A 17622-nucleotide genomic window follows, 5' to 3' on the forward strand; every position below is an offset into this window, starting at 1 on the left:
CATCCAGTCCAAAACATGCTCAATGGGGGACAGATCCGGAGATCTTGCTGGCCAGGGTAGTTGACTTACACCTTCTAGAGCACGTTGGGTGGCACGGGATACATGCGGACGTGCATTGTCCTGTTGGAACAGCAAGTTCCCTTGCCGGTCTAGGAATGGTAGAACGATGGGTTCGATGACGGTTTGGATGTACCGTGCACTATTCAGTGTCCCCTCGACGATCACCAGTGGTGTACGGCCAGTGTAGGAGATCGCTCCCCACACCATGATGCCAGGTGTTGGCCCTGTGTGCCTCGGTCGTATGCAGTCCTGATTGTGGCGCTCACCTGCACGGCGCCAAACACGCATACGACCATCATTGGCACCAAGGCAGAAGCGACTCTCATCGCTGAAGACGACATGTCTCCATTCGTCCCTCCATTCACGCCTGTCGCGACACCACTGGAGGCGGGCTGCACGATGTTGGGGCGTGAGCGGAAGACGGCCTAACGGTGTGCGGGACCGTAGCCCAGCTTCATGGAGACGGTTGCGAATGGTCCTCGCCGATACCCCAGGAGCAACAGTGTCCCTAATTTGCTGGGGAGTGGCGGTGTGGTCCCCTACGGCACTGCGTAGGATCCTATGGTCTTGGCATGCATCCGTGCGTCGCTGCGGTCCGGTCCCAGGTCGACGGGCACGTGCACCTTCCGCCGACCACTGGCGGCAACATCGATGTACTGTGGAGTCCTCACGCCCCACGTGTTGAGCAATTCGGCGGTACGTCCACCCGGCCTCCCGCATGACCACTATACGCCCTCGCTCAAAGTCCGTCAACTGCACATACAGTTCACGTCCACGCTGTCGCGGCATGCTACCAGTGTTAAAGACTGCAATGGAGCTCCGTATGCCACGGCAAACTGGCTCACACTGACGGCGGCGGTGCACAAATGCTGCGCAGTTAGCGCCATTCGACGGCCAACACCGCGGTTCCTGGTGTGTCCGCTGTGCCGTGCGTGTGATCATTGCTTGTACAGCCATCTCGCAGTGTCCGGAGCAAGTATGGTGGGTCTGACACACCGGTGTCAATGTGTTCTTTTTTCCATTTCCAGGAGTGTAGTTTCGAGGTAATATGAGTGAACCTTTGTGGTGAAAGGTATGTAATTATTTTATGTCATTTATTTGTCATAAATCTCATAGCTCAATATTGATTGATCTCAGTAGTTCATTGAAGAACCTAAATTTAATTATTTTCACACACTTCTCAGTGAGACTTTTATGCAGAGGGAGGGGGTGGGGGGTAAGTATGGTGTACCTGAAAGTATTTGCTAAAAGATATCAGTTATTTCCAATACAGTGGAAGAGGGCACCAAATTTCAATGCAAGAGCAACAAGACAATGACTGTATCTACACTGGAATGCTCAGAACTCACTTGACTGCCCATACCAGTGGCAAACAGGTCAGCTCATAGGATTCAAGCTGGAAAATGTGAAGAAATGTTCCAGAAATAATTAACAAAGGTCGGTGAATAAGCATTCCCTATCACTAAAACAAAGCAAATAGAGGTTCAATGAATAAAGGTGTCAATAATCACTATGTAACAATATAAGATAAACTTTTACAGTAAGGCCCAAACTACGTACATGTTACATCATATTGAGAACTAAGATTGAATAATTCCTGTATGTTGCAAGAAAACTAGTATTTGGAGGAATGCATTTGAGTTATTTGTAGTGTTGCAAGAAAATCCCTCCATAACCCATTGCAGCTTATCCTGAAATTAGGCATCGTGACAGTGTACATAGATCATCCTTTTACTCCACAGCAAGTTCATAATTGACAGCATGCACTACATTCACATTTCAGTATGAAAATTTTAATTAATTTGGCTAGTTACAAATATCCCCCCAGTTATGCCTCACAGGAATACACAATACATTCATGATTTGGCACACACGTTTTTTTTGGGGCCACATTTCTCATAGTCAACTCTGCAATAGTAGGTAGGTAATGCACTCAATCAGCCGTGGCAGTTATTACTTAAATAATGTCTTTCATGGTAAAATTTGTCCGCCCTGATAGCTGAGTGGTCAGCGTGACAGCTTGCCGTCCTATGGCCCCGGGTTCGATTCCCAGCTGGATCAGGGATTTTCTCCACTCAGGGACTGGGTGTTGCATTTGCTTCAGCATCATTTCATCCCCATCCTGCGTGCAGGAAGCCCAATGTGACGTCGAATGTAATAAGACCTGCACCAAGGCGGCCGGACCTGGACCACAAGGGGCCTCTCGGCCAATGACGCCAAATGCTCATTTCCATTTTCCATGGTAAAATTAGCCCTCACTTTACTAAGGCAATAGATAATTTTATCCTGAAGTCTAGAACACACTGATTAATTATCCAGACTCATTATCATAATTTGTTATACCACAATATTATTGTTGCTGACTATTTGTGGAAAATTCTTTCTCGCCCTGCAGCACAAAAGAACGAAAGCTGAAACCGAACTTTCAGTTGTATGGATCATTGTTTCTTAAGAATGAGGCAAAGCTACACACTTTTGTGAAATTAGATTGTCCGGAAAACGTTTTACTACTTGTACACAGATATTAAGAACATACTGTTTTTGGATTTGCGTGGGGTTTTTCTTTTCGCTATGCAACATTTCTCCTGTGATTTCGTAAAAAAATTTGATATATGATATCCCAACATTCGTGTGTGACAGTGAAGTGGCTACATTTTCATTATTAGTCATAATTATTATGATGTTTGTAAATGAAGTACCATAACTCATTGAACTTAATTTGAAGAATTTGCCGAGAAGAAGGACCTCACTGGCAATTCACGTTTTGTACACTGTATGTCATGTAATGTGGTATACCAATTGAAGCTAGCATACCAAAGTAATTTTCTATTGTGGTAGAGAAAGTGTATCTTTCCAGTGACGAGAAAATGATGTGTGTGGAGCTGTGAGTGGAATCGCTATGGGGTTGGGGATGGCTCTCACGGCAGCCAATTTTGCTCTTGTTTCTCTGGTGCCCATCTGGACTATCGACAGATGGGGTTTCACTATGTATGGGCTACACCTAAACAGGACTGGGAAGGTACAGCTGATTTATGAAAGTATAGGGAGTGGATTTGGGCCACACATGGTCAAATACCTGTTGTCATGGGTAGGAAAAGTAAGACTTTTTCACGATAAATACAGACAACATGTTCCCCTGCCTAAAGAATATCTACACCACTTTAAAAAATACTGAAACAACCACTCACAAGGCAGATTTTAACACTCCAGATTTCACACATACCGCATGTCACAAAGAAAAACAAACAATTGGAAAGAGTAACATGGGGCATTTCACACACTTAACAATCCTCCATCAAAACATCCAATCAATAAAGAATAAAATACAACTATTAGAAGTTGAGCTCCAATCTTTGAACTGCACAGCAGTTTGTGTTACTGGTCACTGGTGTAGAGAGACAGAAATCCAACATGTAGTATTATCATTGTATGAAAGGGCAAACTCTTACTACAGAACTGCTTCAAGGGCTGGAGGATCATGCATTTATATCAGAAAAGGAACACATTTAAAATCAAGACATGACTTCAGCACAGTAAGTGAAGACAAACAGTTTGAAATATCAGCTATTGAGTAAACAGGGCTTGACATCACCAAGAAATTAATCATCTTGTGTATGTATATATTTCCCAGTAGTGGTGTGGACACTTTTTTCAATAAATTAACAGAAGTTATAGATAAAGTCTCAAGTACAAAGGTCAACATAATTCTGTGTGGGAACATGAACATCAACACTAATATCATAAATGAATCCAGCAGAATCCTCAAACTTTTGGCATCTCCCTATTGCTCAATAGTGCAACAAGGGTTATTACAAAGACAGCGTCAGTAAATGACCGTGTGGCCACAAATATGGACAAGGTAAAATAATGTAGCTGTAAAAGATCTCGGACTATCGACCATCTCTGTCAAATAACAACAGTAAAATCAGGTATCATATCATTCCCTAAACTACATGCCCCTATACTACATGCCTACAAATAACTTCTATAAAAAAAAAAAAAAAAGATTTTTCAAAGTAACTAGCAAAACAAAGCTGGGATGAAGTGTATAAGAGAACCAAAGTGAATATGAAATTCTCTAAATTCTCCACATTATTTAAATTGAACTTTTAAAAGGCATTTCCAAGAGTATGCATGTCTTTATCAACATCTCACAAAAACAGATGGATAAGAGCACATATTACAAAGTCCTCCCAAACACTTAACTACCTCAGTTCCATCAAAAAGAGTCGCAATGATCCAGAATTCTTAAATTTCTATTACAGATACAAAAAGATCTATAAGAAGGTGCTGATTGCTGCAAAAAAGTCATTTAATGACAAAATAAAATATAATGCAGAGCATAAAAGCAAAGCAGTCTGGGATGTTATAAAAAAGGAAATGGGGAGAGGCAAACAAAAACAGAACAACATACTGCTAAGGGAGGGGAATAAAGTAGTAAATGATCCACAAGACTTAGCATACTATGTGAATGAGCTTTTAGCTTTTTTAAGTACTGCAGAGAAGCTAAAGCAAAAATTCCCCAAAACAAATATAATGCCTGTAAATAATATTACATTAAATACAATGATGTTACTTCCATCGACAGAGAAAGAAGTCAATAAAACTGTTCAAAAACTAAAAATACAGTCAGTAGGCTTAGATGAAGTACCAATGTGTGTACTGAAACAATGCATAGAGATTCACAAATATAATAAATGAATCCTTCACATCAGGGACATTTCCAGAGTAGTTGAAACAGGCAAGAGTTGTACCTTTGCTTAAGAAAGGTAACGCAGAAGACATAGAAAATTACCGGCCCATTTCCCTGCTATCACCATTCTCAAATATAATAGGAGCAATTGTGAAAGACAGATTAATGAATTACCTGAATAAATACAATCTTTTACGCAAATCACAGTTCGCAGTTTGGTTTCTGAAGTGGCAAAAATACGGAGTCGGCCTTAGTGGAATTCACAAAAGTTGTAATTGATGCTCTTGACAAAAATGAGTGTGTCACAGGCATATTTTTGGATCTTTCTAAGCCCTTTGATACAGTCGACCACAAGATTCTATTAAATAAATTAGAAGCATTAGGAAATGACTGGTAGCTAATGACTGGTAGCTAATGACTGGTTTCAACCATACCTAGCAGATAGGTTACAAAGAGTAGAGATAACACATACTTCAAATAGATCTAAACAATTACTAAAACACTTATCAGAATCAAAATACATTAATTTAGAGGTTCCGCAAGGTAGCATATTATGACCAATACTATTCCTGACTTTCTCAGTAGTGTTACTCTTGGTGAAAAAATTATCTTCACTGGCGACAGCAATATTATAGTCACTGAGAAAACAAGAGAACTCCTTGCAGAGAAAGCCAATGAAGCTCTCATGGAAGTTTACGATTGGTCAATAAGCAATAAAGCAACATTGAAAATAAAGCAAATTAATGCTATGAATTTCAGTTTGAAAAGCGAAAATGACAATGTTAAATTACATGTAGATGGCACCTTTACAGACAGTGTAACAAACACAAAATTTCTGGGAATGAATATTCTCAGTTGAAGTGGTGTGAACACACAAAGGTACTTGCAATCAGAATGTCATCAGCATGGTATGCCCTTAGAATCCTATCATCAGTGTGTAACACACAGTCTTTTGGTTACATACTATTCATATATACACTCAATTCTTAGCTATAGCATTCTTTTTGGGGAACAAATGCACCAAATATGAACACAATTTTCAAACTCCAGAAAACAGCCATAAGAATCATAACCAAAAATGGTAGTTGATCTCATTGGAAAGATCTGTTCAAAACACTGGGGATTTTAACTGCTCTGTATGAATAGATTTCCTAGTCAGTTGTACACATCCAAAATAACATTGATAATTACCGCACGAACAGCTCTGTCCATGACCATGGAACAAGAGCTAGACTCAACTTACATTTACCAAGAAAAAATAAACATAAAACTCAAAACAGCATTTTCTACCAAGGAATAAAACTGCACAATAAATTACCAAAAGAGATTAAAGAAATTGCAAAAATATACTTATTTAAAAAGGCAGCTAAAAAGTACCTGTTACACAATACATTTTATACATTAAGGATTATCTAGATGAAACAGAGTATGGGTTTGATAAAAAAAATGTTATATAAATAAATCATAATAAGAACGATGATTATAAAACATCCAATATTCCACATGACACCTTCACACTATGTTTCTTTCCTTCTTTCTCCCGTTTATGGAAAAACTTCCCCCCAAGCAATGCATAGCACAATACTAACACCTCTTCCTCTTTCTGAGCTCAACATCTCCATCTCACTCATTATAGAGGGATGCTGCCTCAGTTTCTCAAGGTAGCAAGTGGCAGGTCATGATACAGAAAATGGCCCAGAGAGAGAGAGAGAGAGAGAGAGAGAGAGAGAGAGAGAGAGAGAGAGAGGTTATGAAAGAATGTGTGTATAATGTGTGCAATGACTGATAGTGAGATATGAGTGAACAGTATGGCATTACATTATTTAATAATTTTTTTGTAGAAAAAGTATTGTATACCAGGAGTAAAACTAATGATTGTCTCTAACTAGAGTTCTGTAAATGTATATCTATATGAATTAGCTTATTTTAAATTGGTCTAAACTTGTACATACTTTGACATGTCCTATATATCCTTGTAAAAAGAGGTCTATGGATCTACAACCATGTAGTGTATCCTCTATTGGAAGGACTACTACTACAACCATGTAATGTATCCTCTATCGGAAGGAAACCTATTGCTGAACCTGGTAGTGTTAAAGAACTCTTTGAGGAAGTTATTTGCCTCATCATTCTGATTCTGACAGTTCAATTATTGTCAGCATCCTCTGGGAGGTCATTCAGTGCCTTGAGGTGACTTAATCTTACCTCAGATCAACAATGACTCAGTTGAAACTCACCCACCTCCTCCTCCACATTCATCAAGACAGGGCTGGAAAAATTAGTCTTATGGATGTCATGAAAGTATTTGTTTCCAAACTATTGAAAGGAAAACTACATTCGAAAACAGTACATAAAATTTTTCAGTCTAAATAAAAACAAAATAAATGCCTTCTTTTTTCAAACAAATTATGTTTTTCTTTTTTTCATTAAGATGTGATGCACAGTGTTTGTAAAATAGTAATAACACAATGTTTCTCTCTGGCTGATTGATATTGCAGTCTACAGTAAATATGAACTCCTTTTCGTAACTGGTCTCAAAGCAATGTGGGACCAATGTCTTCGCAGATAAATGATGTCACTTTAAAAATTGAAGTAATGAAATTGTTTTCAAGAGCACAAGCCATAGAATTGGGTCCATATTACTATTAATGAGCTGTTTCTCTCTATAGATCATCATAGTGCTGATTGCCTAAACACACCTTCCCACGGTATTGGTATGCATGCATTCTTAATTGGTTTATTGAAAGATGAAATCAGTGAATGGATTTGCTTGCCTTATTCGCTGCCCCCCCCCCCCCCCCCTCACCCTGCAAAGAAACTCCTCTAAACAAATAGTTGATAAACAACTGGCCCTCCCTACCAAGAAAGCCTTAAACTGTCTTTGCCTTGCCAACTGATCATTTCACTCACAAGAAAGTTTTACATCCATTATATGAAAACAATCTGTTTATCATTGCCTACCAGTTCAACTTTTGTGTTAAGCAGTGTTAATTCATAAATTAGCAAGGTATATTACTTATATTGCTGTATATTGTGACCTACACATACAAACTTATCAAGCGCGTCAAAAGCAAACACAATAATCAAAATAATAAATAAAAATTTCATGTAATGGAGGTAAAGAGAGGATTAACATGTAAACAAATTAGTTTGAAGGACTTTATTCTGAATTTTGTAAGGTTAACAGTTCATAATAATCACAATTCACATCACAACCTGTTATAAATGAAGAGTATCACAGACAAATGCCCATTTCTAATTGAAATTGTGAGATCCAAGAATTGTGGTAATTATTATATATTAAAATTTCTGAAATATTGCTAGATGAAAGAAACTAGTTCATAGAAAAAACCTGTTTAATTCAAGCACTGCTATACAGCAGTCTGAATATTGTACAGAAAATATTGTTACATTATAAATGATTAATGGAAAATCTCATATAAAGATGTGAAACAAATACTTACAAAGAGATAGAGGGGCTGGCCAGTACTTACCTCAGCTCAGTACAGCCGATAGATACACATAAAACAGAACCGAAAATTTACGTTCCTAGCTTTCGGAACAAATGTTTCTTCATCGGGGAGGAGAGAGGGGAAAGAAAGGGAAGAAGGGAAAGGAGATTCAGTTACAACCCAGGTTATGAAGCAACAGGGAAAGGAAAATAGGGAGGGTAGCAAGGATGGAGGCATGGTTGTCAGAGGGAAGCCAAAGATATTCTGCTGTAAGTACTGTGCCAGCTTTCCCTGTTGCTTCATAATCTGGGTTGTGAGTAACTGAATCTCCCTTCCCTTCTTCCCTTTCTTTCCCCTCTCTCCTCCACGATGAAGGAACATTTGTTCCGAAAGCTAGGAACGTAAATTTTCGGTTCTGTTTTATGTGTATCTATCGGCTGTACTGAGCTGAGGTAAGTACTGGCCAGCCCCTCTATCTCTTTGTTACATTATAATATATGCATGTTAACAGGCAATGATAAAAGCGAAATCATGTTGCAAAAATGGAATCTGTTGAGTTATATATTAATGGAAAGGGAACATGATCCAGGGTTCTTCTGAGCGCACACAATAAGACCAGTCATATTACCCATGACACAGGCACACAATCTCAACAATCACTAATTTCAATGTCCGCTATAAATTCACAGGGTTTGTCTTAAGAAGTGGTTCCATGACTAGTATCATATCACTTAATTGTTGAAGTTAAATGTGGCTGATGATATGAATTAGTTTATCACAATGATTTTCCATAGTTGAAAATTATAGTTAAACATGATTATACATTTCAAAGCAAAACAAATTTTTATCATTACAATTTTAACTATCTATGTCCCATCTAATTTTTGTAGACAGCCTTAACCAAAATGTTTATAAATATAACCACAAAATTCTTCACTTGTAGCCTTACCTCCATCAGAATCTAAATAAGCCTCATTCATAGTAACAGTTTATAATTAAAATGGACGGTATTTCTTACATAAAGTTTAATATTGATCAATTCACTTGGCTATACCAACTTAACATTAGAAAACAGTTTGTAGTGTTCGGATAGCTGCTAGATGAGCCCTTGAAGTTATGTAATTACTACAAAGCACCTGTGCTATGTTTTCTTATGTACAAAAAAGCTGCCTCAGGACACATTCTGTAAAGGCTATAAAAATATGGAGCCAGAAGAGACCTTTTGCTAATAAGCTCTACAACAAAGAAAGTGAATTAGAAACACACACAAATTTGGCCCTAATAACCACAAAGCCAGATAAAAATTATGAAAGCGATAACAGCACATCATCTATAGCAGTACATGAAACAAATTATTTGCTGCTCTCCCCCCACCCCTCCCCCCTTACAGATGACCCACCAAGGCATGGATCCACAATGATTGTATGACTATAGCCAATCACAAGTGGTAGTCTAGTAGGCCAGATTATCAGGATAAATTACCTTGAAAAATTTCTGTTTTGCCAAAATTAGTTTTGTATGACAATGAAGCTGCCTTATAATGGCTCATACTTTGATGGGCACAATTCAAAAATTAACTAGAGCAACCACATTTAAATACAATAGAAGAAATATTTTACCCCAGGAAACTACATAGTACAACAAGTCACTATCATTCCTTACAATCTTCACAAGATTGATGTGTATTTCAATTATAACTATACATTTGTACAAAGGAGTGTTCTGGGTAACAAAACATTTCAGAAACGCTATAATTAAATAAATTAGAAGGAAATTATGAAATGAGTAAATCCACAAAGTATGGGAAAAATCACAATGTGCATGCCTCTTAACCCACAAAAATAAATACTATACAATACATTATTACTGAACAGTTTGATTTCCTTGTCATGTTTTGCATGTTATGTAAGTTTACAGAGACTATTATGTCAACAATAACGTCTAAGCTACACCTGTTCACATACAAAAAGAAGACTACACACACACACACATATATACATATAATCATATGTGACTCATGGTTAACTCATATTATACCTGTAAGAAAACTAATAAATTTCATCTGAAGCCAGTGCTCATGAATGAAAAAAGAAGGTGCTGTAATTATTGTATCTCATCAATAGTAACAAAGACTTAAAATGCAAATGCTACACATTTTGTAACATCACTGAGAATCAACATGAATTCTTAATTCATTCTGCCTGATTCAACAGGTAGCATCTAATTCAGGAACTTGACAGCTGATTTTCTGAGGTAATCTCATGCAATCAGCATTACTTTCATCTTAGCACTTCAGTTTGCTTCCTTGTTTCTTTTTGTTGTGAATGTTGTTCACGTAGTCTACTGATTGTTGTGGCCGGAAGTGAACCTGGTGTCTTGAAGATGCTCTGAATAACAATGCAAGAGATGGAAAAACCATGTATATCAATGCTCAATGAATCAAATTAGAGAGAGAAATCCATATGATAAACATTTGTAACAATAATCAAATAATTAAAATTAAACTCAACATTTCTTGTGTATCGGGTTTTTATGATACACACCGAAGGAAAAGTATAGGGTGTATCAAAAAGAATCATCCGATTTGACACGTCTATTTCTGAAATCAATAAACATATGCAATGAATTTTGTTTTTTGACGAACGGGAAATTCAAAAAGTTTTTTTCCATACCTACTCATAGGTAGTCAATGTGGCCCCTTTAGATGCATGGCGTATGTCAATGTGGCATTCAAATTGTTCCCACACTGCAACGAGCATGTCCTGAGTTACAGCTTCCATAACTGCTGGGATGAGGAGTTCCGCCTTATGCAAGACACCTTTTTTCTTTTGTTTCACCCATACATGTTTCAGCACTTTTGTGCTATCATCAGTGGGTTCTATTTTTATTTTTAACTTACATTATATTATTGTCCTCTTGTTTTGGTAGCTGTTATGCTACACAATATACAACATGTCATAGTTTTGAAGTTGTGGTACGTTTCCTGTTTTGTTGGCGAAGTAAATGGGCTTACTTCTTTGCCTGTGTTCGTGTGGTAATGCAGTTTTTCGATTACTCAAAACGTAGGCGGAGTTTACAACACGTAATGGCAGCGAAAACTCCGCCTACGTTTTGAGTAATCGAAAAACTGCATTACCACACGAACACAGGCAAAGAAGTAAGCCCATTTACTTCGCCAACAAAACAGGAAACGTACCACAACTTCAAAACTATGGCATGTTGTATATTGTGTAGCATAACAGCTACCAAAACAAGAGGACAATAATATAATGTAAGTTAAAAATAAAAATAGAACCCACTGATGATAGCACAAAAGTGCTGAAACATGTATGGGTGAAACAAAAGAAAAAAGGTGTCTTGCATAAGGCGGAACTCCTCATCCCATTTTCTTAGCAAGCACGGAGACAACAAGAAGAACTGCACCACAAGATGATTATCCATAACTGCTGTTATACGATGTCTCAGCTTATTCATTGTTGTTGGTAATGGTAGCACATAAACAGAATCTGTTATAAACCTGACAACAAGTAATCACATACAGTCAGGTCCTGTGACCTTGGAGGCCAGTAACGTAAGTCTGAATCATTTGGTCCAGTGCGACCAATCAATTGTTCAGTAATCTTTTGATCTACAAATTCCTTCACTTCCTGATGTGGGTGCACACTGCTGCTACTGAGGGGGAACCATATAAAACTCGAGAGTTTTCCCTTTCCAACAGTATGTTGTTCACGCACATATCTTGAATAACATAATAGTTACGATTTTTTTAAAAATCAGATGATTCTTTTTAATCCCCCCCCCGTGTACAGGTGCTAGATTGGACATTTCCTTCTGGTCAAGAAGTTCTGTAAAGAATGTACTTTTAATGGTAACAGTTACTAATGTACAGTAACACTTGACAACAGGACCAAATTACACAAAACTACTTGTAGCTAAAGGAACATTTAAATGTAAAGTGGATACTTCAGTGTGATTTTCAAGATTCACACAGCAATTCAAATTTACATATTTTATATCAGAAACAGAAGAACAACTTCAAATAGCCAAGATCGCTACTGCCCAGCATTTACTGTGATAACTGGTTTCAGCGAACTATGTTCCACAGTAATTCTTTTTAATAAAGTAGTGAAATAATGTCACTTCACAAAATTTACAAAGCAGAGTTACAGCAAATTAAAGCTTATAATAATAATTGTTCACCAAATACATGGTCACAATTTTATGCAAAGCTAATAAAAATAATTTTAATACCCTTACTGCCTACTGCCCATCATCAAAGTTGGAACACCCACTAGTAGGTGATAGGGAGCAGTTCGACTACCACTGCACTAAATGGCTTCCATTGACAGGTCAAATTTATTTAGTTACATTGGTGTTTTTTTAAAGGAAATAGTTTCTCTCATATGTAAATACTGAGCACTGTTTCCAGTACATTACTACTCATGTGACTTTACAATGAACGCTGCTACTTGCCAGGTAGCTAACAGAGTATTTCAATTCTTAAATATAGACATTCAGGTAAATTGTAAGAAAAGTGGTTAGGAGTAATGCTTTTAATTTTCTTTTGAACCATTTGGGATTCCCAATTTCTTGTTTTATATTAGCTGGGAGCAAGTTGAAACTTTGTACCAGAGCACCTTATTTCACAGTGAACCCTAAACAAAAAGGCAAAGTCTGCATGAAAATTATTTTTTGTCATGTACTGCAACTGTGTATTACTGTTCAGTTACTGTTATTAACAAGAACCATTAAGGATTAAATGTATTGTGCAATGTAAGAATTCCAAAATGTTTCAAATGTGTGTGCAAGATGTATGTACATTTACTTTACATAATATTCTTATAGCTTATTTTTGCTAAATAAACATCTCATTTACACTTCGTGCACTACCCCAGGTGAAAATCTTATAAAGTAACAAGAACTGAAAACATGTAAAACAAGCCAATATACTTGTTTTAGATTAAATAATTGAGCTTCCTGATTACTTTATGGATGTGTTGACTCAATTTTAACTTGTCAGTCAGTTAGTTGCATCGCAAGGCATTTTACACTGTGTTTCACTTAGTGTACAACCATTAATATCTGCTTCTGGTATGAACATGTCAACACTGCTTGTTTGAAAGTGCAAAATGTGGGTCTTTGTATGATTAGGATTCACACTGTGAGCTGTGAACTACTATTGTATCTGTTAAGCTATTATCTACACTGAGTCAGGTGATGCTGAGTTTGTGCCTATGATTAGTGTGTTTGCTCCATCTGCAAACTCTTATAATTTTTCAACCAGCCTTTGAAATCAATGGCTGCTGATCTTTTATATAGGTTCAGGACAAGAGTGGAACCTGTATATTGATCCTCATGGTACCCTTCTTATGTCCCCTTATTCCAAGCCCTTTTCTTGTCTGTCATATAGTCTGTCAATGAGGTTACCAACATTGTGTTATAGAGGCAAGACTCCATCCATGCAGAGCTATGCCATTAGTACCATAACATCTCAATCTGCTAAGTCAAATTTTGTGATCCATGCAATCAAAGGCATGACAAAGTCACAGAATGTACGAACAGGATGATTTTTTTGTTTATCTCTGCCTAAATTTCGTTTATGAGGCCTTTTATTGGTTTCTCTGTGGAGAATACCTTACAAAAGCTGAACAGAGGCAGCTAACAAGTTCTACACAGTTAAATGAATGAGTATCCTATTACATTTCACATTTTCAAACTATTTAGAGAAGTCTGGATGGAATGAAAGAAGAAGTTAGAGCTGGTTTGATTGTCTCCAATTTACAGATGGGTGTTGCTATAGCATAATTATGTCATTCAGGAACTACAACCAGTCACGGATTGATTAGAAAGATAGCTTAAAAGTTGTCCCATCAAATCATGGCAAGGTTTCAGAAATTTTGCTTCGAACACAATTACAGCCAGCAGAATTACTACTTTTTGATGTCATGATGAATTCTGTATGCTGCTTATGGTTTGTAGTTTTGAAACTGTGTGTTGGTGGTGCATCCAATGTTTGCCCACATAGAGCTAACTTGTGTGTATTTGGTTTTTGTTTGTGGGTGCAATGTTTGTTTTTATTGTGAGGGAAAAAAAAATCACTGAATTTGAAAGTGTAAAGGTAACAACTTGGAAGGGCTGTGGAGAGGTGGCTGACTGCTGAGGGTGAAAGGCAGCATGTGCCCAGGATAGAAAAGTGACACCAGTAACCTCCATAAAGCTGCAGGCCCAGGGAGTTGTGCCCTGTGCTGCAAAGGAGTAGACTGGGAGGGGGAGAGAGATCAGAAGATGAGGGAGACTGGAGATAAGGATGTGAGCACAGGGTAAGTAAGGTTAGGGTCATGGTGTAGGTGGGAGTGGACCAGGAGCACGTGGAGAGGGGCCAGGAAGCTTACAGGATCAAAGGGAGTGTTGCAAGGACAACTCCTACCTACAAATTCAGAGGAGCTAGTGTTAGGCAGGGAAGGGTCCCGATAACAAGGTTTGTGAAGCAGCTATTGAACTCTAGCAAGTCATGTTCAGCAGTGAGTTCTGCCACTGAGTATTCTACTGTGTCCTTGGCTACAGTCAAACTGTCATCTGGATGTTTCTCAGTGCATAATTCCATTCAAAGCACTGTCATCGAGTAACTGCTTACAATTCTGTGATACAGCACTTTTCTTCTATGGCCTGTACCTACATACACTGATGGAAAAACTTTTCACCACCAAAAAATAAGTAACGTAGAATAATGAGGTTTTGAGAATACATTTGGCTATGTAACCTATTTAAGTGATTAACACTGCAAGATTACAGGTTAATCTAAGTGTGAGATAAGATATTGCAAATGTGAAATGCTGGTAGATTAATAACTGGTGTAACTGCCAGAATGTTGAACAGGTGACGAATGTTAGCTTGTGGGGTGGAGTTCCATGCCTGCTGCATTTGGTCGGTCATTATAGGGACGTTTAATGCTAGTTGTGGATGATGCTGGAGTTGTCCAATGATGTCCCATGTGTGTTCAATTGGAGACAGATTTGATGATTCCGCAGGTGAAGGCAACATGTCAACACTCTGCAGTGCATGTTGGGTTACAACAGCAGTATGTGGGTGAGTGTTATCCTTTTGGAAAACACTCCCTGGAATGCTGGTCCTGAATGGTAGCACAATGGGTCAAATCACCAAATTGGAATACAGATTTGCAGACAGGGTGCATGGGTTGAGAGTGCTCCTGCCTTCATGTGAAATCACACCGCATCCTGTAACCCCAGGTGTAGGTGCAGTGTGTCTAGCACGCAGGCAGGGTGGATGCAGGCTCTCATCTGGTCTCCTCCTAACCAACAAACAGCCATCACGAGCACCAAAGCAGAACCAGCTTTCATCTGAAAACACAACGGACCTCCACTCTGCACTCCAATGAGCTCTTGCTTCACACCAGTGAAGCTGCGAATGGCAGTAGTGTGGGATCAGTGGAATGCTGCAGGGCATTTGGCTTGGAGCTGCCTTTGAAGCAACCAATTTGTAACAGTTCGTTGTGTCACTGTGGTGCCAAATGCAGCTCAAACTGCTGCTGCAGATGCAGTACAATGTGCCAAAGCCAAGTATTTCTGTAGTATCACAGAAGGAAAATCCAGCTTCTCGTAGCCCTATTAGATGACCTTTGTCGAACTCAGTGAGGAATTGATAATGGCATCTTTTTCACCCTAAAGGCATTCTTGACTAAAATCGACTCACCATGTCCTCTCAAAGTTGCAAACCTGATTTCCGTCCTCATAGTGGCACTACTACTGCCACTGCTACACAGTTGGTGCAAAATTGGAATAGAAATCGTCTTTCAGATGTAGAAATGTGCCTACAATATTTCGTTTATGTCACACAACTCACTCTAGGTGTTGTGATTTTTTTTTCCATCATTGTATTTTATTCTAAACATATGGCAATCATATTGACTATTGGTTTTGCAAGTGAATCACTGCAGGTTGTTGTGTCTAGAAACAAACAGTCAATGGGTGCTTACATCAGTCCTGGAATCATTGTAAGAAATATTACAATGGCAAATAATCCAAAACTAGATGTCAATGACATTATGTTTAACTTGTGCCACATAGCAGATAATACTAGCTTAAGGATAAGCGTACAATTTGTGATTTCGGATAAAAACAGATAAATTGAAATATAAACAAATGAAGATAATGAGAAATCTGTACGGACCAGAAAAATGTGGAATTATAAATGACAATGGCACCACAAATTTTAAGAAGTCTTCAAGATTTGTATCTGTCAGTCAGAAGATTATTTCTATGATCACACCAGGAACAAAGAAGGGAAGATTGAGGAAACAGACATACTATTTATTGTTTTCGAATAGTTAACAATTTGGGTCTTCAGAATCCAATGCAGAGTGGGATGAACTAAGGCATAATAATTACATTTCGGAGGACAAGATTACAAAATGCTGTTTGACCGCCTAGAAATACATTTTCCTATGTTTCCCTAAATAACTGATGGTGAGTGCTCCTGATGGTAAGTTCTAAGTACCAAGATATACAGGGTGATTCAAAAAGAATACCACAACTTTAAAAACGTGTATTTAATGAAAGAAACATAATATAACCTTCTGTTACACATCATTACAAAGAGTATTTAAAATGGTTTTTTTTTTCACTCAAAAACAAGTTCAGAGATGTTCAATATGGCCCCCTCCAGACACACGAGCAATATCAACCCGATACTCCAACTCGTTCCACACTCTCTGTAGCATATCAGGCGTAACAGTTTGGATAGCTGCTGTTATTTCTCATTTCAAATCATCAATGGTGGCTGGGAGAGGTTGCCGAAACACCATATCCTTAACATACCCCCATAAGAAAAAATCGCAGGGGGTAAGATCAGGGCTTCTTGGAGGCCAGTGATGAAGTGCTCTGTCACGGGCTGCCTGGCGGCCGATCCATCGTCTCGGGTAGTTGACGTTCAGGTAGTTACGGACAGATAAGTACCAATGTGGTGGCGCTCCATCCTGCTGAAATATGAATTATTGTGCGTCTTGTTCGAGCTGAGGGAACAGCCAATTCTCTAACATCTCCAGATACCGTAGTCCAGTTACAGTAGCACCTTCGAAGAAAAAGGGACCAAAAACTTTATTGGCTGAAATGGCACAGAAAACGTTCACCTTAGGCGAGTCACGTTCATACTGAGTTGTTTCCCGCGGATTCTCAGTGCCCCATATACAGACATTGTGACGGTTGACTTTCCCGTTAGTGTGGAAAGTTGCTTCATCACTAAACACAATCTTTGAAACGAAAGATTCATCTGTTTCCATTTGAGCAAGGATAAAATCACAGAAATCGATTCTTTTAATCTTATCAGCTGCAGACAGTGCTTGAACCAATTTCAGACGATAAGGTTTCATAACTAACCTTTTTCGTAGGACTCTCCATACAG

General features: G+C 38.3%; 1 protein-coding gene across 1 annotated transcript in view; it reads right to left on the bottom strand.

The window, feature by feature from the left end:
• Positions 1-8581: 8581 nt before the first annotated feature.
• LOC124776426 (growth hormone-regulated TBC protein 1-A) overlaps positions 8582-17622 on the bottom strand; it is a 53052-nt gene continuing 44011 nt past the window's right edge. The window contains exon 7 of the mRNA XM_047251420.1: positions 8582-10592. Coding sequence (XP_047107376.1) covers positions 10485-10592 — 108 coding nt within the window. The 3' untranslated portion in view covers positions 8582-10484. The remainder of the gene's footprint in view (positions 10593-17622) is intronic.

Source organism: Schistocerca piceifrons, chromosome 2 (assembly GCF_021461385.2).
Source record: "Schistocerca piceifrons isolate TAMUIC-IGC-003096 chromosome 2, iqSchPice1.1, whole genome shotgun sequence".
NCBI classification, from domain to species: domain Eukaryota; kingdom Metazoa; phylum Arthropoda; class Insecta; order Orthoptera; family Acrididae; genus Schistocerca; species Schistocerca piceifrons.